The following is a 27,615-nucleotide window of genomic DNA, read 5'->3' on the forward strand; positions in this document are numbered from 1 at the left end:
ACTCCAGTGAAATCATGTTTTATTGCTTAGTGAAACATCCTACTATATATACATTGTGCTCATTCATTTGAATAATTTTACAAAGTGAGGGATACAATACTTTCTGTTATTGGTATATTTAGCTACAAAGCATAAGAAACCATAATGAAAGTGGCATCAGATTATATACCAACAGACAATAGATGAAATTTAAGAGTTTGTTCTCCAGTATTTTTCCATCTTCCGACATTTGTCAGTCTTCTGCAGAAGTCCATCAGGGGGTATAGGGTGGAGGCAGCGGTACTGAAGAAACCTTTTCATAGGCTGGAGGAGCATTAGGAATCTGAGGAAAAGTGAACAAGAACAACTAAATAAACCAGAGGTATGTTTTGAGGAAAATCCCATTGACAGTGTCATAAATGTCTGCATAACCTCTTTTATATTTAAAGTTTATATTGTAATGTTTGTACAGTATGTTGCCTTTTTTGCTGGTTTCCTGACACTGGGTATGAACTGTTTTTCTGTGTACTTCTGGTCCCAAAGTTCTTGCAGCACAGTTTATATGATTTCATCTGTTTTAGAACTCAGGTGACTGCTGAAATAAAAAGGATGGGAATTGTTTAAGGGCGTTTTGCGACTGCAACTTCCTCTCATATGAGAGGGTGCTGATCTGGTTCATCTCCCTTGACTTTTCTGCAGTCTTGGATACAAATACCTTCCTGGGTAATGAAACATTTTAATACCCTCCCCTAGTCTGGTGACACAATAATCTCTTCTTCAGGCATCCATTACATCAGCTTCACGTGCTCCACAATGTGCTCAGAGTTTTGAGGCTCTGTACTAAGTACCCCCCTGTAATGAACTTTAGGTTGTACAGCCTCTGGCCTATAGGTAACTTTTGGGGGTATGAAAGTATTGAAATGGGTATATCAAAAACAATTACTCCCAATGTTTCTTGCTGTGGAATCTATTATATGTTCCTGACATTATATACTTTGACTTAAGGAGAGGTGGATTCAGTGGAAGGCAATCATGGGATCCTCACCGGAGGTTGGAAGCTGCCAAAGTTTGTTAGAGCCATCTTGTTTTCTGCAGAAGGTCCTGCCTCTGAGAATTGAACTCCTGTGAATCCTGGTGACCCTGATCTAGGGGTCTTCAGAGGAGAGAAGCAAAAATTAGTTCAGGGTGATATATGGGTGTAAAAACAACAAAACATTAGCAAAATGGTAGAAAACTTAAATAAATGGTGTATGAAGATTTGGATGTTTGAATTAAGGAATTGAGTCAAAACATTCATACTTACATTAAATAGTTAAAAACAAACCACCCACTAAGTACAAAATGTGAAAGGTAACACAAATATTATGTATGATTGTCTCACCCTGATGATTTTGTATCCACTTCTCTTCTTAAAGTACCAGCAGCCCAGGATGAGGAGAGCTGCAATGATGACCACCAGCAGAACGATGCCCACTGCCCTGTTTAGAACAGCACAATTTAAAAAAAAGACATTAGGTTGAGATAATGGCTTTATTATAGCATTGTTTTATTGTTTTGTTGAAGAAAGATCAGTATCACAGGTCAAAACAACTGCAAAAAGGTAAACGAAAAAGAGGTATCTCCAATGTGTTGATCCCCGAGAAACACATACTCCTCAGCTCTGACATGTTCTCCTCGTCTGCTGCTGGCAAAATAAATGTTGAAGTCTCCACGAGGCATCCCGTGTGTATGATTACACCGCATGAAGCTGAAAGTCAACAGAAAATCACGTAATCACTTAATCACACTTAACTAAGTACACTGTTGTAACAAAATGAATTTCTAAAATTGTTCCAAATCCTTAATGTCATTGAATTTAGAAATAGTCTTAATAATAATTCAAACCATAATGTGTAACACCAGCCTGCTGTTTGAGCATTATAAGACTATATCCAAAATAACAATTAGCATTTATCTAACAGTTGCAGGCCTTTATATAGTTATCAGCAACCAAATGTTGGACATAATCAGTCAAGACACAATTAACTAGCATGAATCTCTTCATTGATTGTTAATTAGTTGTCCTTTAGAGTCAGTTTTCATTAATTATTTTTGTCCAGAGTTGTGCTCAGACTTGAGAGACAAAATGTCCCATAGCCCATGTAATTTGCTGTAATAGTTGCATCTACTCAATAGGTCACAGCAATATAGGGATTTGCAGCATTGCACATGCAGATAAAAGATTTAAATGTCTGGGTCTAAAAAAAAAAATTCTAAAATAAAAGTGCACTGCCAAATTCAATGATCACCACGCTGGTGGTTTTTCACTCGCTTCTCTTGGTGTTGGTTGATGCTCTACAACGGGCTCTTAAAGCTGGATTAGAAAAAGAAAAAATATGTTCATTAAAAAAAAAAAAAAATGCAGTTTGTGTTTGTTTGTTTCTTGTTTTGTTTACTCTCTTAAAGTTGCAGAAAAGATGCATCATCCCAAGTGTGAGTACAGCGAATTATCAGGTAATAGTATAGATTAAAAACTATTTGAATATAATCCAATCGCTTGTTGATCTCTTCTTCATAGCAATGCCAGTGCTGGAAGATTAAATCATTACCTGTTGCAAAATAGGCTATTATTTGACGGCAGATTACTGCAGCATCTTCTCTTGATCCGGTAAAAAACATGGTGTGTCTAACTAATTTTACAGTAATTTTAGTGGATAGGCTCAACAGTTTGCATAATGCAAACTATTGTAGAATACACGTGCGCTACAACTGGGCAACAAAGAAATGAGTATGGCGAACAAAGCATCATCTTACCAAATTAGATAATTAGATTGAAGAATACAGTTCCTCTGGTTGGGATGCCTTCTCACATAGACTGGGTCCTTAGAGCTCTGTGTTACTTCAATCCTCAAATACCTTTCCTCAGTGTGCCGGCGAGCAGAGAAGGGCAGAAAACCCTCATGACCGTCACGGGTTAGAGGCTCATGGTTAAACCCATTGAAGCAGAGTAATTACCGTGAAGCCCCGCGGTCCTGAACGCAACATTATTAGCCACTCGTGAACGTACAGGCGTCAGCTGCTGTGTGCTTTTGTGTGAGCATGTCTGTGTGTTTGGTATTGTGTCCACAAATACCCTAATCATATGCTAATCTAACAGCTACACTTAAATGTAGTTTAAAGCCCTTCTTACGCCTTCAACTGTTTAAAAAAATGAAAGCTATAGGCCTATATGCTGTGAAGATGTTTAATAGTCATACCATGAGCTATGCTGTGCAATAGACTCGTATTGAGCCATATTAACTTAATTATTTTTAAGTAGCCCACCATCTTTTGTTGGTACACAAAAAGAATTGTATTTTTTTTTGGAACCAAGCACTTTGTTTGTGTCAAAGCACTGTTGCAACACTTAAAAATGAGAACAAAGTTTGTCCAGACATTTTTTTTGTCTCTCTCTTCACTTTTGTTTAAAGCTCATCCAAGAAAACCTAAAACACAATCAAGAAGCTGTGTGCCTTTTAATTGTTTCGGTTGCTTGTATAGGCTGCATGCACAACTATCAGCAATTAAGTAGGCTAATGGAGAGCACAAAAAGTGGAGTGAAACTTCAGAACAATTTGAGGCTCTGGTGGTCTAATTTCTTGGAATTAAGTTTTTCAGGTTAATGTTAAGGCTGGCAAATGCTTATGAACTGATAAGTGCTAAAGAATGAAAACTTGCACCTTGTTCCAGAGGAGAGAGGGAATCCCAGATTACTTAAAAAAAATATATATTATCTCAGTATAGAAGGTGTCCTGAAGGCATCCCTTTAGTGTCACATAGCCTATGTCAATGCTCACATGGCACCATATGCTTTTGATGTTTCTCTTGATGAAGTTTCTCTTGATCATCTGACTCATGTTGAAGTTCATGTGTTTCTCAGACAAATCACCCCATTGTAAGGTAACTTCATTGTCTTTATCCAGGGAAAATGAAAGTTTAAGTGTATGTTTGCTTGATCTTGATTATGCATCCCCCCCCCCCCCCCACATTTGGTCATGCACTTGGACGGAACTGATGTGTTGGATATTCTCCTCTGATAGAATCAAAATGACTAAATCACGCTTCTGAATAGGGTTAAATGAACAAGCAGACAACCAGAATGAGACCAGATACACACAGGGGAGGGGGGGGACTTTACCTTTGTCTGCGAAATGTTGAATTTGTCCACAAGAGGGAGACCAATTCCTGTGTTTGAGTCTTCTGTGATGTGGTGGCAGTGGTTCATTTCATTCATATCATCAATGATAGCATTCATTAGTGGTTTATATGTCAATGTATCTAGGCTACGTGTTTCGGCATGCCTGTATAGAAACATTCTTAGGAGCAATTGAAAAAAACAAAAAAACAAAAAACAGAAAGAGAAGGGAATCTATGCAGCTTTACGTGAAAATGGAAGCGGTCCTGGCAAGTTTACGAAGACTTCATCACCTGGCCGAAACCACATTGATAATAAAAAAAAAGTGGATGGCATGTAAGCAGGCAAATAAAGAGAAATTTGATTATTTTAAGAAAGTTGTTGTTTAGGAATAGGTGTGGAAAGAAAATACTTTAAATGGTGAAAGCTTTTTTTTTTATCATTTAATTATTATTATTGAATTTACTGTCATGCGAAGATGTATGAATAATATCACTAAGGGAAAAAAAAAAAAAAACTATAACAGGAAACAAAAAATACCGAATTAAATGAAAGTGTCAGTTTTCACTCCGGCATTTGTTTACCTTTATTATCACGCGTAAATAATGGTCATAACCGGTAAACCCGGCTCCCCACCGGTTGAGGGAGTTATTGCTTTTATCGGTTCTTCCGGTCGGCATTTTGAAAGCGAGAGAGAGACAGAGAGAGAGAGAGGTAGATATTGTGGACCCTCTTTTTTCTCTCTCATATTTTTTTTAATCCCTGTTTACCTGCACACATAAAACATCCAGCGTCTGAAAAAACAAAAACAAAAAAATCGTCGCCCTGATAAGGTCGGTGTGTTTTAGGTTTTAAAGGGGGGGGGATGCTCTTCCACCTCCCAGCAGCCGATATGCTACTAACCGTGAGAAAGAAGAAAATCCCCCGAAGGGAATCACTGCCGTTGTGTTAGCTGATACTCCGAGGAGCTGTTTGAACAGCGGGACGGAGAGGGAGCTAGAGACTCTTCTTCCAGCTGCCATCCTTACTCCTGCCCCCTGCTCCTCCCCCTCCTCCTCCTCCTCCTCCTCCTCCTTCACCAGAACCACTTCTCTTTCTCATCACATCCAGAGGTAAATAAGCCACATTCAACAATAACAACCTATTTCCAGATAAATTGTTTACCTTCCCCGGGGGTGTTTTCCGCAGCGTCAGGTAGACCCAAAAGGGGAGCACGTCGGGGGCACCGCTAACGGGATTAGCCAAGTATAGGGGGGGTGTTGGTGGTGGTGGTGTTGGTGGTGGGGAGGAGGGGATAATTTTGATTTGTGATGGGGTCTTTTGCTTTGTACCCCAGCCTCCCTCCCTGGCGTTCGGGTCGGGGTTACGCGTCCTTAGGCAAGTCCGAGGTCCACTTTGCGAGCTAAAGATGCGTCGAAGAAGGCCACAGCAAGTGTGAGTTGAAGGAAAATAACCCACACACGACCTGCTCGGTGAAAATAGCGCCCGGAGTAGGAAAGCTAACTGTGGTTCGAAGCACTCCCGGTGATGCTAGCTCGGCAAGTTACACATATACCTTGTAAGTTAGCATACGTTAGCTAACACCTCCAGTTGTTGCTAGCCGGCTAAGCCTGAGTTGAATTGAGTCACTTTTTAAAGACGATGTTACGCTGTTCTTACGCCTAACTCTGCCTAGTGCTCCCTAAATGTAATAACTGAGTAACAATACAGTCATATCTGTTGTTGAGAAGGGCTAATGTCGCTATTATAGGTTAGGACAGCCCCGGAAACCCTAAAAAGACTGTAACGTTAACAAAAGAAAGAACTGTGAGATGCAACTAGCTTTCATTGTTTTTCTTTAATGTCTTCGGGTTTTGGTTTCGTCGGTTTCCACAGGGCGGAAATGTATGTTGTTAAACTAGTTTAGCCGACATATAAAGGTTAAAGGTAACACAAGAGTCACATAAAGAAACATAATGGTTGTAACTTTGTGTCATGATTTATATCCGATAGCTGTTTTCTGCCACCTGAGTCTGTTTACAGTGCACGACATGACAAACTACACCAGTGCGAGAGTTAAATTGGCAGATTTTTCTTTTATTTATGATTCAGCATCAGTTTTTTTTTTATGTTAGACTTGAGCAGGTTGCATAATGTGAAGCTATAAAATATAAACAATGAAGGTCTTTGTTTACAGAATCAAAGAGACGACCACTGGATGACATGGTTTGGGCATCAGAAGCTGTATCAAATCAATAACTTATAGAGACATGCCCAGGCTTGCTACAGGACCAGTATAAGTTGTCTACGTCAGAATTGCATTATGTATGCAGTGTAATGATGCACACCTATGTGTAGACATAGGGTTAACCCCTTTTCTAACAAGCAGTACTCTGCAATGATAACATGGGAAACACTTGGTTATTTAATAATACCTTGTTGACAGTGGACATTCTTTAAGAGTGTATTTTGCCACTTATTGTTTTGTGTCTCTGCAGCATGTCGGAGATGTGAGGAATAGGAAGAGATTGGTGATATTGAGCAGCCTGTGCATTGACACGACCTCTTCACCTCATCTTCAGCATGAATGGTGATATGCCTCATGTTCCCATCACTACTCTTGCTGGAATTGCTAGCCTGACAGATTGTAAGTGAAACAGCATGTCTCTTAATAGCCTAAACACTAACATTCTAATCAAGAAAGTTCAGGTTTTTGTAATTTGCCTCACTAGGCCAACCCTAGATGGAGTGGCATAGGACTTGCATTTGTAAGCTCAGATTCCCTAAAGACAGTGTAAACTCTGTCTTCAATCTACTCTTAATATCCACAAATATACATTTATAACTGAAGTTTGGGATTTAAAAAAAATTGCACCCAAAGAAGTGGTAACTTGGAGGATCTTTCATCACTCATATACTGCCATATTTAAGGCCTTTTGACAGAAAGATAAGCAATATGTTTTAGGTATTAGTTTCACAAGATTTCTGTTGCCGTGTGAAATATGTATTATTATTATAAATGTAGTTAAAATTATGTTATGTCCAATACATGTAATCTAAGGTTGGATACATTTATTTAATTTGACCTGGAAAAAAAAAGAATATACTTACACTTAAGTTGAAAGAAAATAAAAAATACATGTTAAAAAACCATTGTATTATTGACAATTAGCATTATCAACAAGTAGAGCACCAGTTTCTTTATTCAAATAATACATTCTTACACATATTTCCAGCTACTAACCTTTTTTTAAGAACAGTTTGATAAAAAAAAAAAAATTCAGTCCAGTTTCTTTTCATTCTGCACCCAACATGTCTTGTCTTTCAAACATCCTTCAGTGTTGAACCAGCTGCCCTTGCCTTCTCCTCTCCCTGCCACCACTGCTAAGAGCCTGCTCTACAATGGAAGGATCTCCGATGAGGTCAGCAGCCTCCTGGTGTGTCGGGACGAGAATCTAGTGACCCAGCTGGCACAAAGCCTCAACCAGGTCTCCACTGAACACATGTAAGTACAACTTACCAGTCACACCTAACTGAGAGTTCTTTGAAGAACTACAATTTAAGGACAGAAAACTTGTCAGTGGCTAACACAGTAGGTTTATACTAATGCTAAGATTTGATTGGGAAATAGATCATGCAGAAGATGGTTAATGTATACACTGTGTTGCACGATTTGTTTTGAAAACACAATATAGTCACCACTTCAGCTGAAATAGCTTTCTGATGCTCTTCGTTGTTGAAATTACAAGGAAAAAGAATGCATTCATAAACGCTGCATTTAGGTCAAATATTGCCTCCAATTTGACTGTGGACAATTGTTTTGTTTGCCTTTCAGAGAGTTGAAGGACAACTTGGGAAATGACGAACCTGAGGGTGAAATGCCAATGCTTCTACAAACATTGCTGTCAAGGAACCCCAAAATCTTCAGGGACAAAAGTATGCAAACACACTACCATGTTTGGGGTTGTAAGGGCAAGACAATGAGAACTGTACGTGCATCAGTGCATCCCTCACTGATTGAACTCTTTCTCTCAGTTCCATAACGTACCTTTTACCTGAGCACTTGTTCGGTCGTATTCACTTCTGGCGCCCAGTTTCACAACATTAGTTGTCCCAAGTAGTTATAACTAGAAATCAGCCGACCTAATCTTTTATAAGATCCAACATTTTTTAATATATATTTTCTTGGTTTACAAAGGGTGGCATGAGATTAACATTTAGGTTTTTTACTCTTTTGCGTGGGGATTATTTTGGCTCTTCTTATCTGTGAATGGAGCAGGCAATGCAGAAGTGCAAAGACCAACTGAGTCTGTCCAAAGGTTGGCTTCAAAAACAATTTTTTTATAAGTCGTCTGTTATGATTTTCTTGCACCTCATATTTACCTAATTAAGGGTGTGGCTGAGTTGACTGACAGGTTGACGCATTGTTGCTGTTTGCCAGGAGGCTTAAGGCCTGTACATTGTCTACACAGTGTTATGTGAAGATAGCATTTCCAACATGGCGACGACCATTGTTGGGCTTCAAATGCTTCATCAGAAACAAATGGGGGATATCGCTAAGTCTACTTCCATGTTTCATATACTGATAATCTATGGAATGGTGTCTGTACTGGCCATTACCATTTATTATGGTAGCTCATGGTAGCTAATGAGCAATATTAACACAAAACCAGCTGATGAGGGGCCTGTATGTTTTTAGCTTAGCTCAAATATAAGTAACGTGTGAAGACAGTTAACCCAGCTGTGTTAAATGTGAGAAAAAGAGACAGTTGATTTTACTACTGGTAGCTCATTTTCATGTATTTGAGCAATTTTTTGATCAACAAGTGTGTCCAGTGACCATGATATCATACACCCTGTGTCTTTATATCTGAAGTGTGCGGTGTATGCTTTGCCTATATATCTGGTGATGTCGCTGTATATTATAACCTGAGCAACAGATTTATTTTGTCCCGATGTCTTAGGTGCACTGCAGCAACCATTGATACAACAGTATAAGGTGTCTCAGACTCAGGTGCATGGGAGTCCAGGATCTAACTACCAGCACACCACTGTCCCTCAAAGTCCCTCTGGGTAAGTCAGAACCAGAATTGTGTCAATAATGAAGAATAAGAAGTGTCTCCACATCTGTTAAGACCACTTCATCCTCTTTCACAGATGCTTTACATCCCAACAGTCTGGATCAGGCACTCGGTTCGTAACCCAACAGAGCAGCCCTATACCCAGTCCTTATACCCCTCAGAGTCCTGCAGACTACATGCAGTACAACCCACCCAGTTATTCTCAACACCAACAAACTCAGCAAGGTGAGCAGAGTCAGGAAAAATGTGCCATCAGCTACCCGTTTAACCTCTAGTAGGACTAGCAATTTGTAAATGTTCAATATCTAGAAATAAAAGAAGAAGAATTAGATGTTTCATTTTCTATGCATTGGTGCTGTTGTTAGCGTAAAGCAATAAAGTTCTAAAAACTTCCACAAGTAAAATGTTCCACAAGACAAGCTCTTTCTACTGAATGCTTTTGTTGGTTAATTCATTGTTTTAATAGATATGTTACTGAACTTTAGCCGTGAAGCACATAATTGAAGGTGGCTCTGAGAGGATTGTTCCTCGCTGAACATCAGATACACTCTAACCTTGAAATATTTTCATATCTTCAAATTCCTCTAACTCTTTTTTTTTTTTTAAGGAAAACAATACTCTTCATTGTAATGACACCAACTAAATGTGTTTGTATAAATGTAGCTGCCCACAAAAGATTGTTAACAATGCTTTGACTTTTAGACACGTTTCTATGGCGATCTCTCAGATAATTAGAAAGACGGAACATGCGTAAACTGACAAATTTTGTTTTGCTCTCTGGTTTAGTTGCTAGTGTTGTGAGAAATATCCATCACAACAAGGTCTCTGGACAGCTGTCAAGTAATTCATCGCATCATAATGCTGAATTGGGCTCAGATGAAGACTACATGAACATGGCTCACAGACTGGGACATGAGGTAATACAGAGAATTAAGATATCCTGAACTGCACTTCCACAGATGACTCCTTAGAGTGCTAATAAATGTCTTCTCCGCCAACAGGAGAATGACCCCTCCATGAGGGCCTCCAAGTTTCCGGTTAAATCACCACAGTCTGTGTGTTCCCCTGCTGGGAGTGAGGAGGCCGTGAAAAGTATGCTGCCTTTGCAATAAATCAGTTTTTATCATTTTGTGCTTTAGAAATATTGCACGTTCATTCTTCACTAAGACTTATTATTTTGTGTGACATTGCCCTTTAATTCCTTTGTGTTTAAATAGGGTCCAGGCGTACCCTTATCATGGAGTCACCCCAACCTGATACGCCACCGGGTACAGCTCCAGACCTGCTCCTCACCTCTTCTGACCGCAAAAGAAAGCAGAAAGAAAAGATTAAAGAAGAAAACAAGCAGATTGATAATAATGCTTCATATGGCATTGTCAGTTCTCCATTAAAAGACTCGGCGAGGCTGACTTTAAAACTGACACGAGTAAAGAGTCCGAACATGGATCCATCGCATATCAACTTACACGAAACAGATTCAATGAATAACAACAATCAGTTGTCGAGAACCACCCTGGACTTGACGCATAAGTTAGGTGCTGAGGAGCAGGAGAACTGTCAGCAGGTTCATGTCCAGCAGAATTCCAAGGAGATCGGAGTCATCGGTGGAGACGTGTTTGACGATGCTGAGATTGACACGCTTGTAGAAATCGACAGAATAGAACGCGAGTCGGCAAGTGAGAGGGAAAGGTGGTCTAAAGAAGTCCAGGATAAAGGTATTTTGTGTTTGTTCGTACCTGTGCCACCATGTCTATTTTTTTTGGGACCAGATCAGTTTCTGCTTATAGAAGGTCTAAGCTACATTTTTTATTGCAGATAAACCACTTAAGAAACGGAAGCAAGACTCGTATCCTTTGGAATCTGGAGCTGAGCCAACTGACGGGCCAACAGTAACAGGGGACAACACTGACAGCAAGCTGACACCCAAGAAGACAAATGCTGCAAGTAATGGTTCCAGTCGGCCTGCTTTGATGGTCAGCATTGATCTGCAACAAGCTGGCAGATTGGTAAGACAGCCTGTAGTGGTCCTGGAACCCCAGCAGCTGTGTGAGGACCACCTCAAACGCATTAAGTTGAAGACTGACGGAAAGGTGGATACAGTTGTTGAAACCAGACCTGAGATCATCAAACAGCATGTTGACAAGCCGAAGAAAACTGGCTCTGACGGGCAACCAGAAACCCCTAAACAGAAGCAGGACGGCCGTCGTGAATCCAAACACAGACATGACGGCAAAACTGACAGCAGCAAAGGACACTCGGATGACAGACGGCCAGACACACCACGGCAGAGACACGAGAAGCTTTCAGACTCAGGCCACAAAGAAGAAAAGAACCACATCAGTCACAGATCCAATGTCACTCAAACCAAGATTCCAAAAACCACAAAAGAGGTGGAGCGTAACTCAAGACAGGAGGAAGACAGAACAAGAGATAAAGATAAAGATAGAGAAAAGGTTTCAGATAAAGATAGGGATATGGATAAGAATAGAGAAAAAGATAGAGATAGAGTTAAAGAAAGGGCTAAGGATAAGGATAGAGATAAAGATAAAGAAAGAAAAAGGGACAAAGACAGAGACAAAAACAGAGACAAAGAAAGGGACAGGGATAAAGACAGGGAAAGAAAAATCAAGACATTGTCAAGTGAAAACTGCAAAAGACACTCCCCTGACCTGAATAATAAACCTGACAGCGCTAGAATAAAGCAAGATGGAAGCAGAAAATCCAATGACCTCAATGGAAGACAGAGGACAGACGGTTCTAGCCTTCAAAATGCCCACCACAAGGATGAGATGAAGAGTGGTGAAGGTCAAGTCAGCTGCCAAGCGGGAAGCAAGCAGCAGTCTATGGAGACAAAAGCTAGTGAGTTCCCATCATACCTGCTGGGTGACAAGAAAGGAAGTCTGAAGAACTTCGTGATTCCTAAATTGAGCCGGGATGGGAAGGATTCTCAACATCCAAGCAAAGTGAAAGATGTCTTTTCTGAGTCCCATCTAAGCAAAGTGAAAGATGTCTTTTCTGAGTCCCATCCAAGCAAAGTGAAAGATGTCTTTTCTGAGTCCCATCCAAGCAAAGTGAAAGATGTCTTTTCTGAGTCCCATCCTAGCAAAGTGAAAGATGTCTTTTCTGAGTCCCATCCTAGCAAAGTGAAAGATGTCTTTTCTGAGTCCCATCCAAGCAAAGTGAAAGATGTCTTTTCTGAGTCCCATCCTAGCAAAGTGAAAGATGTCTTTTCTGAGTCCCATCCAAGCAAAGTGAAAGATGTCTTTTCTGAGTCCCATCCTAGCAAAGTGAAAGATGTCTTTTCTGAGTCCCATCCAAGCAAAGCGAAAGATGTCTTGTCTGAGTCCCATCCAAGCAAAGCGAAAGATGTCTTTACTGAGCCCCGAGTCAGGCTTGAGAGAGTGTCATTGATAAAGAACTTAAGCAAAGCAGCAAAGCCTGTTGTTGTGGTTAAGAAACTCAGTATCGACGAGGTGAAAACCATCATTAAGGAAAGCAGGAACGCTCAGAGATCCAGGAACTGGTCCTCATCTGACAAATCAGGGAGAGGTATGATAAACTTTGTTTATTGAACATGTACACAAAATGGTTGGGGACGGATGCATTAATGTGCTTGAAACCAGCATCTCAACAAATATTATCAAAACAGCCCTTGATCCAAAATAATTAACTGTTTCTTTTTTAGTTGTGTCCATTACTCCCTGCTGAAATTTTACTCACTTCTTGTGCTTGCAGAGATGTCTCTTCATGAGAAGACAAACAAGAGAATGCACAGCATGATCAGTAAGAAATCCAAGTACGCTGAGGTGGACTCAGATGAAGATGGCGAAGAAGACTCTGGCGATGAGTGTCAGTTTTTGAAGCTAAAATACCACAATATTCACACACACACACACATACACACACATGCACACACCAGTACACACACACACACACACACACACACACACACACACACACACACCAGTACTATAAAATCTGTCTCCATGTTTGACAAAAAAATAGCTTTACCCAGAATGGGAAAAAAATTGAAATAAATAAAAAATGCTGCTAATATTGTTTAAATTCATAGTCTCTGTTACTGTTACTGTTACAGCTACAAGGAAAAAGCACAAGAAACATCATGACAAGACTTGGAAGGGCGAAGAGAAGAGAAGTTCAGGAGATCATCGTCACCATAATGCTCGCCGGGGGTCAGGTGGCCGTCACCGTGACTCTGATAATTCGGATGGCGGTTCTCCTCCTACAAACCTGAGTGATGGTGAGGCTTTGCTGAGCTTTCCAGTGGACATAGGCATAATAGAAGGGAACAAATAATAATAATAACTTTATTTATGTTATTATTAAATGTTGCAAACAGTGCAGAGCGTACTTCTATATTTTTTTCTATTAATATAAAAGGTTGATTTTTAGAGATCAAAATTAATTGATAACCTTAAACGATTTATACATACTACGATTTACATACAAACAGCTGCCATTTGAACCGGGGAACAACCAAACCAATTCCCTGGATAATTGAATTACTACTCCGGTCGCTCACTATTCAAATTCAGTGATTGAGCTTAAGTTGCTGCTTTCTTTGACTAATGTTGTCATGCTTGTCTCTGTTCAGTTGCCAAAAAAGTGAAGAAACAGAAACAGAAAAACAAAAAGTCGTACGAGTCCAAACTGTCACACGAAGGTATTGTTTTGCCACTTTTTATGTTTTTAAAGATTTTAATAAATTTGACATGAATTCACATTTGACTAATATTTATGTCGACATCCCTTTAACAGAGATAATGGACTCCTCCACATTTAAGAGATTCACTGCCAGTGTGGACAACATTCTTGAGAGCCTTGACGATGTGGACCTCACTAATGCAGGTAAACATCAAGTGGTGCACAAAGTCAGGTGTTCTTGACATTTATTGTTTTCTGCTGAGTTGTAAACATACAATCTATGCCCTTAAACAGATGATGATGATGAGATACCTGAAGAGCTCTTACTTGGAAAGCACCAACTGAGCGAGTTGGGCAGCGATTCTGCTAAGATGAAAGCTATGGGCGCCTTTAACAAGGTAAGAAGAACATGTCACTGCAGGTTAATACATAATATTAAGTTGTTTAAAAACTGTAAATACACCGCTGCATCGTTATGAAACATACTGTCCATTCTTTGATCCACAGTTCCCCTCTGAAAAACTGGTTAAAATCCTGAATATCCTGGAGAAAAACATTCAGGACAGTGTCAAACTTTCCACATTAATGAATCATGTAAGTGGTCAGGGCGATATTATGTTTTTACCAAAGACAGTGATTATGATTTCTTCTGCAGGTTTAGCTGTAATATGAGTTATTGTTTTTTTTTTTCACGCATTTGTAGGGTAATGATTCAATGGATGAGGAGCGTCTGTGGCGTGACCTCATCATGGAGAGGGTGACCAAATCTGCTGATGCCTGCCTGACTGCCCTCAACATTATGACATCTCCAAAAATGCCAAAGGCTGTCTATATAGAGGACGTGATCGAGAGGGTGTTGCAGTACACCAAGTTCCATCTGCAAAACTCTTTGTACCCGCAGTATGACCCGGTTTACAGAGTGGGTCCCCATGGAGGTTTGTTTTGTTTATTTCTACAGAAAAAAAATCTAGATCTCCCAGAGCTATTTTTATGTGTTGAGAGTTAATCTATTTGTAAGCTGGTTGGGACATCTTGGAGTTATGCTATGAAAATCACCAAGAAAATTAAGTTATGGTCCAAGACTTGAAGCAGTTGCGATACCTTTAGAGATTTCTGAAGACAAAGGTTTACTCTTAAATCCCTAAAGACAATTCCTGTTTGACCTGCAAACCCTAGTGGTTTAGATATCTTATAAACTGGTTATTTTCCATTCTTTCTTTCTTTCTTTCTTTCTTAGGTGGCTTGCATACTTCAAAATCCAAGAGAGCAAAAACCTCCACCCACAAACAGAAGGTGGTAGTCATGCTCTACAACAAAGTGTGTGATATTGTCAGCAACATGGCCGAGCTCCTGGAGATCCAGCTGCTGACAGACACCACTATTCTCCAGGTGAGACTGGCTTGACATACTTTCAACTTCTAAACACAGCTTAATTTGACTGTGAAGATTCTAACACACTACACTGCCTTTGTGTCTGTCTCTTTTAGGTGTCCACTCTGGGTATCACACCATTTTTTGTGGAGAATGTCAGTGAACTGCAGTTATGTGCCATCACACTAGTAACAGCTGTAAGTCTACTACGGCATGCAGTTTTCATTTTGGTCCGGGAGATGTATTTAAGTGCTGCTTTATTTATTTCATGTATGCATCTACTCTCCATTTAACTCTTCCACAGGTGTTCTCACGATACGAGAAGCACAGGCAGCTCATTCTTGAAGAGGTCTTCACCTCCCTGGCTAGACTGCCTACAAGTAAACGCAGCCTCAGGAACTTCAGGTAACCTAAACAAGAGTGAATATCTGTCAAGTTATATCAAAAGAGAAGTTGATCATTCATTCCCTCTGCCATTTTCTGTAAAACTAAGGAACCTCATGTCTCCTATTTCCCCAGGCTGAACAGCAGTGATTCTGATGGAGAGCCCTTGTATATCCAGATGGTGACAGCACTGGTTTTTCAGCTCATCCAGTGTGTGGTAAACTTCCCAGAGAGGGACTCCGATGATGAGCATAGTAAAAAGGTAACTAACAAATTCAACTTATATTGAAACATGTTTATCGCTGGTGTTTTTGATTGATACTTGTTTTTACATTTTGGATTTTTTTTTCCCTCAAAGGTGGACAGAGACGTTCTAATCACAAACTCTTACGAAACAGCCATGAGGACGGCTCAGAACTTCCTATCAGTGTTTCTCAAGAAGTAAGTTTAGGTTCCAATCCTCACTTCACAACACAGCATGTTTGTTTTGTCTCACTTAAACCTCTTCTAGGTCAAACCATAATCTATAGATTTGTTAGCTTTTATCTGTAGACTGTGACCCGGGCCATTTTTTTTTAAAGTTCCCATATTATGCTTTTTCTGGTTTTATATGCTCTTTAGTGTGTTTTCCATGTTAATGCATGTTTAGGCACATCTATGTGCAAAAATTCAAAGTCTGCGGAAACGCGGCTTCCCCTACGTCCTCCTGTTAGCTGTAGCATTAGCCGCATGTAACGCTCGGTTCTAGCCCCCCTCGATAAAAATTAGTCAGTGCGGCGTCATTGTCAGTGTGAGATCACTGATCTAAGTCCATTGGCTCGTTGTGGCAAGCCCTGCAGCTCATGTTGAAATGTCCGAGACGCGTGCTGAGCAACTGACCAATAACGACAGAGCGGATCGGCACACCAATCAGAGCAGACTTGGTCCACGTGGGGTCTAACAGTGTGGGCTCAACAGAGTGTAGCTGACGGACTCAGAGTGTAGAGGGAGCAAGGAGGAGCAGTACATGAAAACAGACACTTTTTTCTGACTTTAGCTATTGTGAACGTACAAAAGTAGGTACATAGATTAAATATACGAACCCCAAAAAGGCCATAATATGGGCTCTTTAACACTTTTTGTGGTCCTGATGACTAACCGGTACAAAAAGTTTTGGAACTACTTCAGTAGATAGATTCAGCCCGCAGCAACATGACACCCTGTGTGACATGGGAGTTGCCGGGCCGCTGCTACCTCGATTGATTATTTTCTTTGGATTATTTTGTGACTTTGTGTTTTAAATTGTTAGCCCATCTACTACGCAATATTCGTGCAAAACGCAATCAAATTAAGGCATCAGTAGACCAGCAACCTCTGTGTTCTGTCAGGTATAAATAACTGTTTTTATTGATAGAGTCTGTAAGCTTCTGAGAGTGATATAACAACTGTCTATGGTTTAACAAAAAAGAGCATTTTGCTCTTAAACAAAACGCTCTTATCGCTGTCAGAATCTTCTATAAAAACGGTCTGTAACTGATTCAGTGCTTTATAATCAATGATACTGCATGATAAAATGTATTTAAAGTTAGTTTTCTTTTTGTTTGCAAGGTGTGGCAGTAAGCAGGGAGAGGAAGACTACAGGCCACTGTTTGAAAACTTTGTTCATGACCTGCTGTCTACAGTCAACAAGCCTGAATGGCCCGCTGCAGAACTGCTGCTCAGTTTACTGGGTCGGCTGTTGGTGAGTAGCATCATTCCTTAACAAAAATGCATCCCTCAGCATCTGTCCAATAGATTTCCAAATGATTTCTTTCTCTCTACCTTCTGTGCTCAAGGTGCACCAGTTCAGTAACAAGCAGACAGAGATGGCACTCAGGGTGGCGTCTCTCGACTACCTCGGCACTGTTGCTTCCCGCCTGCGTAAAGATGCTGTCACAAGCAAGATGGACCAAAAGGCTGTTGACCGCATCCTTAGAGAGGTAGACTACATAATTATGAAATTGTAAATTACAATCAAGCATGGCATTGAACTGCTTTTGAGATGCTCCTGGGTATTGATCTCCTCACAGAGTCCAGGCGATGATGAGACCCAACAACTCCAGAAGGCTTTGCTAGACTATCTAGATGAGAACATTGAAACAGATCCAGCTCTAGTGGTGAGTGATGTATTAGAATACACTAAGGTGTGTATTCACAAGAGTCACATTAATGATTCTTAAAGGCTTTATATGCAATTTTTTGAACCAGCAAATGTCGACCTTAAGCACCAGCATGAAACCAAAACAACTTGCGCTGCATAGTTGTGTTAGCATGCTAGCGATCTTTATTATGCTCGTATCTCTACACTGCATGTAAATTTACCCGAAATGACCGTGATCTAGAAATGCTTACGTGACATTCAATTAAGCAGTGAGTACAGTATGTTATTCTTCCTTTCTCTAGTCCCTCAATTAAACAACTTTTATACGCGAGGGGATGAGTCGGCCGGCTGTCCGGGCGATGTAAATAAACTGAAGATAGGACCCGGAAAACTCTGAAAACATCACAGACAATGGGACTCGGGTGTTACACCTATTGTAGACAGTCATGACTCACAGAGTTATTTTCAGAGGATATACTTGATTTCTATTACATTTTAGTGTGAAAAATATGAAGCCTTTAAAGGACTGTACAACTGGTTAGACACAGAAAATTAAACATGTGTCAAAGTGATATTTGTCTCAGTTGTATGCCTTTAAATTTTCTGCATTTTTCCTCACATACCTATATCTTTGTTTCATATAGTTTGCCAGGAGGTTTTATATTGCCCAGTGGTACCGGGACACTACAAGTGAGGCAGAGAAAGCCATAAAGTCTCAAAATGATGATGAGGACGTAAGAGGTCGACATTACTCCCATGATGTGGACTCAACGGCAGAGATCATGCAGAAGGCTGAGACACGAAAGAAATTCCTCCGCAAGATCATCAGGACACATCCATCCCAGTTCAGATCTCTGAAGTATGAACTACTTTACTGTCAACCACTGTACTTGTTTTGTTTTTTTTACACTATAACTTTTTGAACAGTCGTGGTCTGACATGGGCTTCTTCTTTTCTTCCAGATTAAACTCGGACACGGTGGACTATGAGGACTCCTGTCTGATTGTCAGATACCTGGCCTCCATGAGGCCCTTTTCACAGAGCTTTGATATTTATTTATCACAGGTAAGAATGTTCATTCTCAGTAAATGCAAGTTAGACGTTTTAGTTTGTTGGCGGTCACTATTTATTTCTCATATTGTCTCCCTTGCATAGATTCTGAGAGTGCTGGGTGAGAGTGCCATTGCAGTCAGAACTAAAGCCATGAAGTGTCTGTCGGAAGTAGTAGCTGTCGATCCAAGTATTTTGGGACGGGTATGTCATCCAGTATTGGCTGCTACACATCTCTAAGACTATTTGATTTATAGATGACCCCCATTGTTTTCTTTACGTTACAAAATGTTTTTGAAATTTTAATTCTAACAGGAGATTCAGTTTTATGATACCCTTTGGGCATTACCAACCATATGTTGGTTGATATAACAGTTTATCACAGCCTAACAAACAGTAAGATTTATCTATCTAACTCATGTCTCCTTCCTTATTCCCAGTTGGACATGCAGCGTGGGGTTCACTGTCGCCTCATGGACAACTCCACCAGTGTGCGAGAGGCTGCTGTGGAGCTCCTTGGTCGTTTTGTGCTAAGTCGCCCAGAGCTCATTGAGCAGTATTATGACATGCTCATAGAAAGAATATTGGTAAGTGTTTATGGTTCTCTTTTAAACATTTTAGTGTCCCGATTTTCAGGATTAAATAGATGTTTCCACATCCACTGTCCTCTCTTGAGTTTGTACAAAGTAACTGGCCAAGTGGAACTTTGTCATGGACTTGAGCAAACTCTGACCTAAGAGTTCATGTATAGTGCTAAAGGTCAGCTGAGGTAAAATCGGGTTTTTCCCCACACTGCCACCTAAAGCCCATATTATGAACTGCAACCATTTCGATTTTGAATTTGAAATTTTGTTCCAAATTCCCTCACTGTTAAAGAGCTTTTTTTTTTTTTTTTTTACATTTGTTGAAGTACCGTTGACATGAAGAAAACAGTAAATAAATAAAATGACAGAAGAAGAAAGAAAAAAAGCCTTATTAATTACTTATTAAGCCTGTTCATCTATCTTATGACTTGTTGAATGATACTTTAAAGATGTAGATCTCTCTTGCTGGTGTTTCCTAAATTACCTTGCCCAGCTTAAAGCAACTTGGTTGACCCCCCCAATTCAACTTTATGGGGTACTTAATTTTCAAATGAATAATGACTAAACAGGCACTTATATTTAGTTTATGTTGAATCATCTGTGTGTCCTTTTTTTCATTAAACAGGACACAGGTATTAGTGTAAGAAAGAGGGTCATTAAGATCTTAAGGGATATTTGCCTGGAGCAGCCGGACTTCCACAAGATCACTGAGATGTGTGTCAGGATGATCCGAAGGGTCAATGATGAAGAGGGGATCAAGGTTTGTTTTGTTTTATTTTATTCATGAATGGCGTTTGTAGTTTCATGCACAGTTTGAATACATAAAAAAATGTGTCTTTGCAGAAACTGGTGAATGAAACATTCCAAAAGCTCTGGTTCACCCCAACACCGGGTCACGACAAAGATGCCATGACCCGAAAAATCCTGAACATCACAGATGTTGTAAGTACAGTTTTCTGGCAATGTATTGCATGTAACAAAAATATTATAAAATAAAAAATGTTTTCCATAATCTGACTAATGTCATACTTTGATTTTATTCCAGGTGTCAGCATGTAAAGATACCGGTTATGACTGGTTTGAGCAGCTTCTCACAAATGTGAGTTGTTAAGTTTGTGTGTGTCTTTAAATATCTCAGGAGCAGCTCCTATCTTTATGAAAGCTGCTGTAGGAACATTTTAACTAGCATCTAACCTGACTTGTGTATGTTTGTAAACTGTTCAGCTGCTGAAATCAGAGGAGCAAGCTTCATACAAACCTGCTAAGAAGGCCTGTGTTCAGCTGGTGGACAATTTAGTGGAACACATACTGAAACACGAGGAGTCGCTTGCAGGTAATTTAAGAAAGGCAATATTATGTTTGCTTACAATATTTTTGTTAACATTGTATGCTGTGACAGATGTAACTTTTTACTCTGTTTGTATTTCAGACTGCGAAGACAAAGGGGTGAACTCAGGTCGTCTGGTATCATGCATCACCACGCTCTTCTTGTTCAGCAAGATCAGAGCACATTTGATGGTCAAACATGCCATGACTATGCAGCCCTACTTGACCACCAAGTGCAATGTAAGTACATCATTCCGATCAGTATAAGCCTGTTTCAGAGTATGAGAAATCACTCTTTGAGGCTGGTGCCTACAGGATATGAAATTAACTACACAAAATGTAATGTTGTGTTGTAGTGCCATCTAGTGGCAGCTAAATGAAAACACGTGTTCAGCAAAGAGAATATCACATTTTAGAGCTGAGAAAAAGGTTACAGGTAATGAACGGTTTTTATTTTTTTATCTCAGCTTTAAACTGTTTTTTTTTTTTTTTTATGTGTCAACATTTCAGACTCAGAATGACTTCATGGTGATATGTAACGTGGCAAAGATTCTGGAGCTTGTTGTGCCTCTGATGGAGCATCCAAGTGAGACTTTCCTTACCACCATAGAAGAAGACCTGATGAAGCTCATCATCAAACACGGCATGACGGTAGGGTCATAGAAAGCCCACAGCTGTACAGATGGATCTAAAAATAATATAAACCAAAAGAAACTACAGGCAGCAAAACTACAGGCCTAAAGATAGATATTTGATTTAATCATGTTATGTTTTGTGTCCTGTGATCAGGTTGTCCAACACTGTGTTAGCTGTCTCGGTGCAGTTGTGAATAAGGTCACACACAACTACAAGTTTGTCTGGGCTTGTTTCAACCGGTACTACGGTAAGTCACAGATATTATTATTCATTTCCAAAAATTGGCTTTGATTAATTACTGTATTTACAAAGCACTTTTAAAAAGACATATTACAAAGTGCTTTACAATTATAACAAGCAAAAGAAGAGGGGGAAAAAAATAATAACACATATAATTTTTCTTCTAGAATGTAACATAGATTTTACCAGCGATCCTAATAAACTATAAAATGAAAAACATGGTACATTTTTTTTATAGCAGGCTTGTAATGGATAACCTGTTAGTTCACCTTTAAATTTAAGGCCACATTTTAAGCACACACTCATTTCTTCTTCTCACATCCATTTTGTAGGAGCTCTGGCAAAACTGAAAACACAGCACCAAGAGGACCCCAACAGCTCCACTCTGGCTACTAACAAACCCACTCTCCTGCGCTCACTGTTTACCGTGGGGGCTCTCTGTCGACACTTTGATTTTGACCAGGAGGAGTTCAAGGGGGCCAGCAAGGTAAACACCAACAATCTGCTCAAGCTGCTGTGACTGTGCAGACAAACTGTCGAACCGGTTTTGACTTGCTATCTCCTCTTGTGTTTTTTAGATTATCATCAAGGACAAGGTTTTGGAGCTTCTGTTGTACTTCACCACTCATGAAGATGAGGAGGTCCAGATCAAGGCCATCATAGGTCTAGGTATATTGCACCTCTTGTAATAGCTGTGTTTAAACTATTATTTATTGGTTAAAGCTCACTTGTTCTTTATATTTCCCTGTCTTTGACACAAGTTTCCTCAGCATTGACTGATTTAACCTTAATTTAAATCATTTCCATTATCTCAAGGCTTCCAGTTCATCATGCACCCAGAGCTCATGTTTGTGCAGGATGTGAAGGTTCTCTATAATGGCAACTTGTCAGATGAGAGCAGTTCGGTCAATCTGAAGATCCAGGTGTTAAAAAACCTGCAGTGTTACTTGCAAGAGGAGGACTCTCGAATGCAGGAGGCTGACCGTGAATGTAAGTTTAACAATTAGCATGTATTGTTTTACTGAGTTGCATGCGAATACACCTGTGTGTCAGGTATCAACATTGATCAGGATCGAGCTGATGTCTTTTTTTTCTCTTTTCTTTTTCTTAACAGGGAAGAAGCAAGCCAAGCAGGAGGATCTCAAAGAATTAGGGGATGTTGCATCAGGAATGAGCAGCTCCATCATGCAGATTTACCTGAAGCAGGTGTTGGAGTCTTTCTTCCACTCACAGTCTACTGTGCGACACTTTGCCCTTAGTGTAATTACACTGACTCTCAACCAAGGTCTCATCCACCCTGTTCAGGTATGTTACATACTCAGAATGAGTGTCACACAAGTCTCAAAAATACAGGCCCTCTAACAAGCTACATTCTCTCCTGATTCAGATTCAGAACAATTGTGTATTTCTGTTTAGTGTGTGCCCTACTTGATTGCCATGGGGACAGACCCTGAGCCAACCATGAAGAATAAGGCCGATCAGCAACTGGTGGAGATTGACAAGAAATATTCAGGCTTCATTCATGTGAGTGTTTCACCACACTCGACACTGAACGCTACATGGAAGGAACAGGCACACTCAAAAAAACAGTTGTATTTCTTTATTAACATGCTTTGTTTCATAAATTAAAACAAACAGACTCTCTGCATGTCCAGTAGAGGACTGCAGTCCACTCTTGGATCAAAGACTTTGCAGGTCTTATAACTACTGGTCAAAAAAAGAGTCCATTCTGATGTCCTTGTTTACGTTTATTCTTCACTGAAGACAAATGGAACACTGTGAAAACTAGAAAAGAACAAGACAATACACAGGTTAAGCTCAAGTTTAACATGACCTGGTTCAAACTTTATTGACCAGTACAACGTAACAAGGAGAAAATAATCCTGACTGTTTTAGGATTGCTTATAAAAAAACAGTTTAGCAATTATCACAGGAAAAAGTCAGGCTTAATAACTTCCCTGTGTTGTCATGTCAACATATCCATTCTGTGAAAGCCACAGATATTATTATTCATTTCCAAAAATTGGCTTTGATTAATTACTGTATTTTTTTAAAGCACTTTTAAAAAGACATGTTACAAAGTGCGTTACAATTATAACAAGCAAAAAAAGAGGGAGGGGAAAACCATATGACAAATAATAACACAAATGATTCGTCAAATAAACAGCCATTTGAAATGATAAAAGTGAGTTATAAGAAGCGATAGATGAACAGATGACTTTTTCTAAGTCACCAGGAGAAAGGAATGACCTGATTTGAGTTAGTTGTCTTAGTTGAGCAAAGCAGGACTAAATCACTTTGGTCACCTGGGAATCAAAAGAATTGTTGTCAATGTCATCTGTGTACTAGCTGACTTCTTTGTCTCTGTGCATTCACAGATGAAGGCTGTAGCAGGACTGAAGATGTCTTACCAGGTGCAACAGGCCATAAATGGATCCAAAGGCAAAGTTGTTCGAGGTTTTCGCCCTGAAGACTCAGACGCTGCACTTTGCTCTCACCTCTACTCTTTGGTCCGTGGGAACCGACAACACAGACGGGCATTCCTCATTTCCCTGCTCAACCTGTTTGATGACAGCTCTGTAAGTGCAACTCTCCCCCACATTTGTTTCGTTGTCAAACTGCACAGATCCTCCATTGCACATTTTGTGTTTCTTATATTTTTACATTTTTAAATTGTATTATACATTGTAATAGCTTCCATATTGCATTATTGAAGTTCTTGCTATTTTCACGTTATTTACTTTACCTGTTTCTTGCACCAATACACCAAGTCAAAAACCGATTCTGATAACTTATCTTCTCATTCTAAATTACTGCTTGTGAATGGTTTGTTTTAGTAATGATGCTCTACTATTTTTCTTTCGCAGAAAACAGAGGTGAACATGCTGTTGTTCATAGCAGACAACCTGGCCTGCTTCCCGTACCAGACCCAGGAGGAGCCTCTTTTCATCATGCACCATGTAGATATTACTCTGTCCGTCTCTGGTAGCAACCTGCTCCAGTCTTTCAAGGAGGTGAGAAGCTTTGTTTGTGTAAAAATTAAGATGTTTTGTATCATGAAATTGTGTTTTACATCCATTGTATATCTGGTCTGTGTTTATATTTATTTCTTTTATCTGTGTAGTCTTTGAGGAAAGGACATGTGCAGCAGGAAAAGAAAATGAAGACAAAGAAGAAGAAAAAGAACAAGAAGAAGAAGAAGAAGAAGAAGCAATCTCATAGGAGGAAACACAGCTCTGATGATGAGGAGGATGAGGAGAGCAGTAGCAGCTCCAGCAGCAGCAGCAGCAGCAGCAGCAGCAGCAGTAGCAGCAGTAGTAGCAGTGAGGAGGAGGTGGTGGTCGAAAAGAAAAAGAAATCTGGGGCTGCTGATTCTGACTCTGACCTGGATGATGAGGAAGCAGTGATGCTCCGTCTTCCTGAAAACCCGGTCCCTCTGCTGGACTTTGCCAGTGCTTCGCAGGGAATTCTGCTGCTGCTGGTGCTCAAGCAGCATCTGAAGAATCTGTACGGCTTCTCAGACAGGTAGGCCAAGTCGAATGTGAGAGTTTTGACTCCTTTCATTAGTAGTGCAGTTGTTTGCATGACTGAACTGACCTCTATCTTGTTTATTCACAGCAAAATCCAGAAATACTCACCAACCGAGTCTGCTAAAGTGTATGACAAAACAGTGAACAGGAAATCTAAGGTGCACTTCAATCCTCGTCAGACACTGGAGTACCTGAAGAGCGATTTATCGAACATGGAGCTCAGTCGCGATACTAAGAGGAATATTGTGAAACAGTATTTGGACGTAAGCATTCAGGGCTTCTGCTTTAGTTTATTCATGTGTTATTTCTGTCCCTGAAAGTTCGATAAAGAAATTGGTCTAAAAGCCACTGAGCTACATCTGCTAAGTGAAATGCTTGTTATTTAGCAGAGAAATATCTCAACATTGGCTGGGAATATTCACATAAAAAACTCTTGAACTGAAGCTCCTCCTGTTATTATCACTTAGTTCAAGGTTCTGATGGAGCACTTGGACCGTGAAGAAGAAGACGAACAGGGTGAAGCAAGTGCCAATGCCAGAAACAAAGCCATTACTTCACTGCTGAAGGGCCCCAAGTCCTTGAACCACAACCACAATAATCACGCGGCTCCAGTGGATAGTGATGATGAGGAGAGTGAGGACGAAGAGCCCCCTGTGGTAAGAATCTAAAACTGTTTCGGCAGTTATAACCCAAAAGGTTTCAATGTTAACCTTTAAAAAACGGTTTAGAAACTGGTTACACTGTGCATTATCGACTTTATGTAGACCTCCCAATAGTAATAAAATACTGCTATTACATCAATTTAAAATGTGTGTAACTTTGAGTTATGCATCTCAGATACATTTTGAATGATTCTTTAACATCATGGGTTCATAAAGCCACACTCTGTACTTACCAAGGGTTGTTTAAAACCTTTTAAAATATATATAGTGTGCAATAAGTTTGCATCAATTGGGTACGCAACATATGCAATAGTTCGCCTCATACTTTGGAAAGCAGAAATTGTTTGTTGGGCTTCATGGATGCTTCCTGTGTATATATAAAAAAAAGTTTGTTCATGACGGAGACTCTCTGCTTCTTCTTTCTGCAGCGGAAACCAAAAAAGGGTGGGGATTCTGCCGAGGATTCAGGTCACATGAACGAGAAAGTGGAGGCCATGGACGTCATTGCCATCTGCCGTCCCAAATACAAAGACAGACCACAGATTGCCAAGGTCATCCAGAAGACCAAAAATGGCTACAGTATACACTGGATGACTGGAACTTACTCTGGGCCCTGGACTGTGGCAAAGAAACGAGACGGTCGCAAAAAGGTGCCTTGGGTTGACACGATCAAGGAGTCAGACATTATTTACAAGAAAATCTCCTTGACGAGTGGACAGAAGCTGTCGAACAAAGTGGCACAGACGTTACGGGCTCTTTATGCTGCTAAAGAGGGGAATTAGATTTAAACGACTGAAATATCTCAGATGGAAACCCCAGCCCAAATCTATGGGGATCTGATATGTTACAGAGAGAAAATGAAGCCTGTTTAGATTTGAGAAGTATTGTGAACACTGGTCTGTTGAATACAGACATGTTTAACTTTAACACAAGAAAAAAAGAAGGAAATGTTTGGGGGGAAAACATTGTGTGGGAATTCCTTCGCTGTTGTGCAGCAACTTTGTTGTTTGATTTTTACTCCCACTGTATCATAGTTTAACTACACACATGTTTATATCTGAACATAATTCTGTAAAAAGTAAACTGAATGTTGGAAATTAGTGTATGATGTTCTTAATAAAGTGTTTTCGGAGTTTAAACTAGCACCAGCTGGTTGTATTCACTTGACCTGAGCTCCAACAACTATTAATCTTCTTTCCTTTTCTTGTTCAATACATTTTGTTGTTCACCAACACTGTGTAACGGAGTATCTTTGATATAATTTATTTATGTTAAGAGCAGTGCAGTATCTGTGCCTATATGCAGGGGAAGTTGTTTTTAATAATAGATTTTGATGTTATAGAACACAGAACAAGAAAAAAAAGTGATTCACCGCTCTTCTGTTTCAACAAATACTGCAATAAATTTTCCTATGTCTTTGTTACTTGTTTGTGCTTTTTTCATCCCCTATCAAAATGTGTTGTTTCATCTTCATTTGTTTGCTTGTTCTGTGCCATCGTTAACTTATATGCAGCTGGACTCAATAGAAAGTGGTGCAAAGTTTCCTATTTTTACCTAACATTTCATAACTTTTACCTTAATCTAACTTTTCAAGATGTGACATGCTATTTAAAATTACGAGTTATATTTTAAATCTTGAAAAATATAAAAAGGGACCTAAGGGTTTGCAAATTTGCACTTACATTTAATTTATATATCACATACTGTATATAAGGTACTTAAATAGATTAGAATAGAATTACTTTATTGATCCCAAACTGGGAAATTGTGGCGTTACAGCAGCAGGTTATCCAAACACACAATATAAGTAAAAAACACAATGTTAGCAAATCTAAACACAATATAATATTAAATAC

The 27,615-nt window shown here is 39.7% G+C and overlaps 2 protein-coding genes across 3 annotated transcripts; one reads left to right on the forward strand and one right to left on the reverse strand.

Moving 5' to 3' along the window:
• Positions 1-2: 2 nt before the first annotated feature.
• Positions 3-5,899, reverse strand: mlana (melan-A). 2 transcript variants are annotated; one of them, XM_020629819.3, is made up of 5 exons: positions 5,297-5,899; positions 1,631-1,726; positions 1,361-1,457; positions 1,025-1,132; positions 3-322 (listed from the first exon to the last, which is right to left on the reverse strand). In XM_020629819.3, the coding sequence occupies exons 2-5, from the start codon at positions 1,720-1,722 to the stop codon at positions 254-256; spliced, it is 366 nt and encodes a 121-aa protein (XP_020485475.1). In that variant the 5' UTR covers positions 1,723-1,726; positions 5,297-5,899; the 3' UTR covers positions 3-253. The 2 variants fall into 2 exon arrangements, with proteins under 2 accessions (XP_020485475.1, XP_020485474.1); XM_020629818.3 differs by lacking the exon at positions 5,297-5,899 and adding an exon at positions 2,773-3,250.
• On the forward strand, positions 5,038-27,182 carry LOC109981154 (nipped-B-like protein B). Its single transcript, XM_020629815.3, has 47 exons — positions 5,038-5,244; positions 6,610-6,758; positions 7,451-7,616; positions 7,947-8,047; positions 9,076-9,184; positions 9,269-9,417; positions 9,979-10,109; positions 10,194-10,284; positions 10,410-10,907; positions 11,008-12,741; positions 12,928-13,041; positions 13,289-13,453; positions 13,808-13,876; positions 13,972-14,061; positions 14,152-14,255; positions 14,365-14,451; positions 14,561-14,792; positions 15,095-15,246; positions 15,345-15,425; positions 15,533-15,633; positions 15,748-15,874; positions 15,971-16,053; positions 17,200-17,332; positions 17,427-17,570; positions 17,661-17,747; positions 18,376-18,590; positions 18,694-18,796; positions 18,887-18,985; positions 19,222-19,368; positions 19,991-20,125; positions 20,209-20,307; positions 20,411-20,464; positions 20,590-20,698; positions 20,795-20,931; positions 21,202-21,342; positions 21,481-21,574; positions 21,900-22,054; positions 22,146-22,236; positions 22,384-22,557; positions 22,682-22,872; positions 22,984-23,091; positions 23,946-24,146; positions 24,435-24,581; positions 24,692-25,092; positions 25,186-25,360; positions 25,565-25,753; positions 26,188-27,182. Exons 2-47 carry the CDS (start codon positions 6,695-6,697, stop codon positions 26,539-26,541), a joined length of 8,331 nt encoding a protein of 2,776 aa, XP_020485471.2. The 5' UTR covers positions 5,038-5,244; positions 6,610-6,694; the 3' UTR covers positions 26,542-27,182.
• The last annotated feature ends 433 nt before the right edge of the window (positions 27,183-27,615 follow it).

The sequence above is a fragment of the Labrus bergylta genome, chromosome 17 (assembly GCF_963930695.1).
Source record: "Labrus bergylta chromosome 17, fLabBer1.1, whole genome shotgun sequence".
In the NCBI taxonomy this organism is placed as follows: Eukaryota; Metazoa; Chordata; class Actinopteri; order Labriformes; family Labridae; genus Labrus; species Labrus bergylta.

What these genes read in the sequence shown, in the direction of transcription:
- mlana (XM_020629819.3), bottom strand. Translation starts at nt 1,722, where the DNA reads ATGCGGTGTAATCATACACACGGGATGCCTCGTGGAGACTTCAACATT. An exon ending in GTGGATACAAAATCATCAGG is followed by an intron (nt 1,133 to 1,360) that starts GTGAGACAATCA and finishes TCTCCTCTGAAG; the next exon opens with ACCCCTAGATCAGGGTCACC. An exon ending in TTGGCAGCTTCCAACCTCCG is followed by an intron (nt 323 to 1,024) that starts GTGAGGATCCCA and finishes ACTTTTCCTCAG; the next exon opens with ATTCCTAATGCTCCTCCAGC.
- LOC109981154 (XM_020629815.3), top strand. Translation starts at nt 6,695, where the DNA reads ATGAATGGTGATATGCCTCATGTTCCCATCACTACTCTTGCTGGAATT. An exon ending in GTCCCTCAAAGTCCCTCTGG is followed by an intron (nt 9,185 to 9,268) that starts GTAAGTCAGAAC and finishes CCTCTTTCACAG; the next exon opens with ATGCTTTACATCCCAACAGT. An exon ending in TTGAGCAGCTTCTCACAAAT is followed by an intron (nt 20,465 to 20,589) that starts GTGAGTTGTTAA and finishes TAAACTGTTCAG; the next exon opens with CTGCTGAAATCAGAGGAGCA.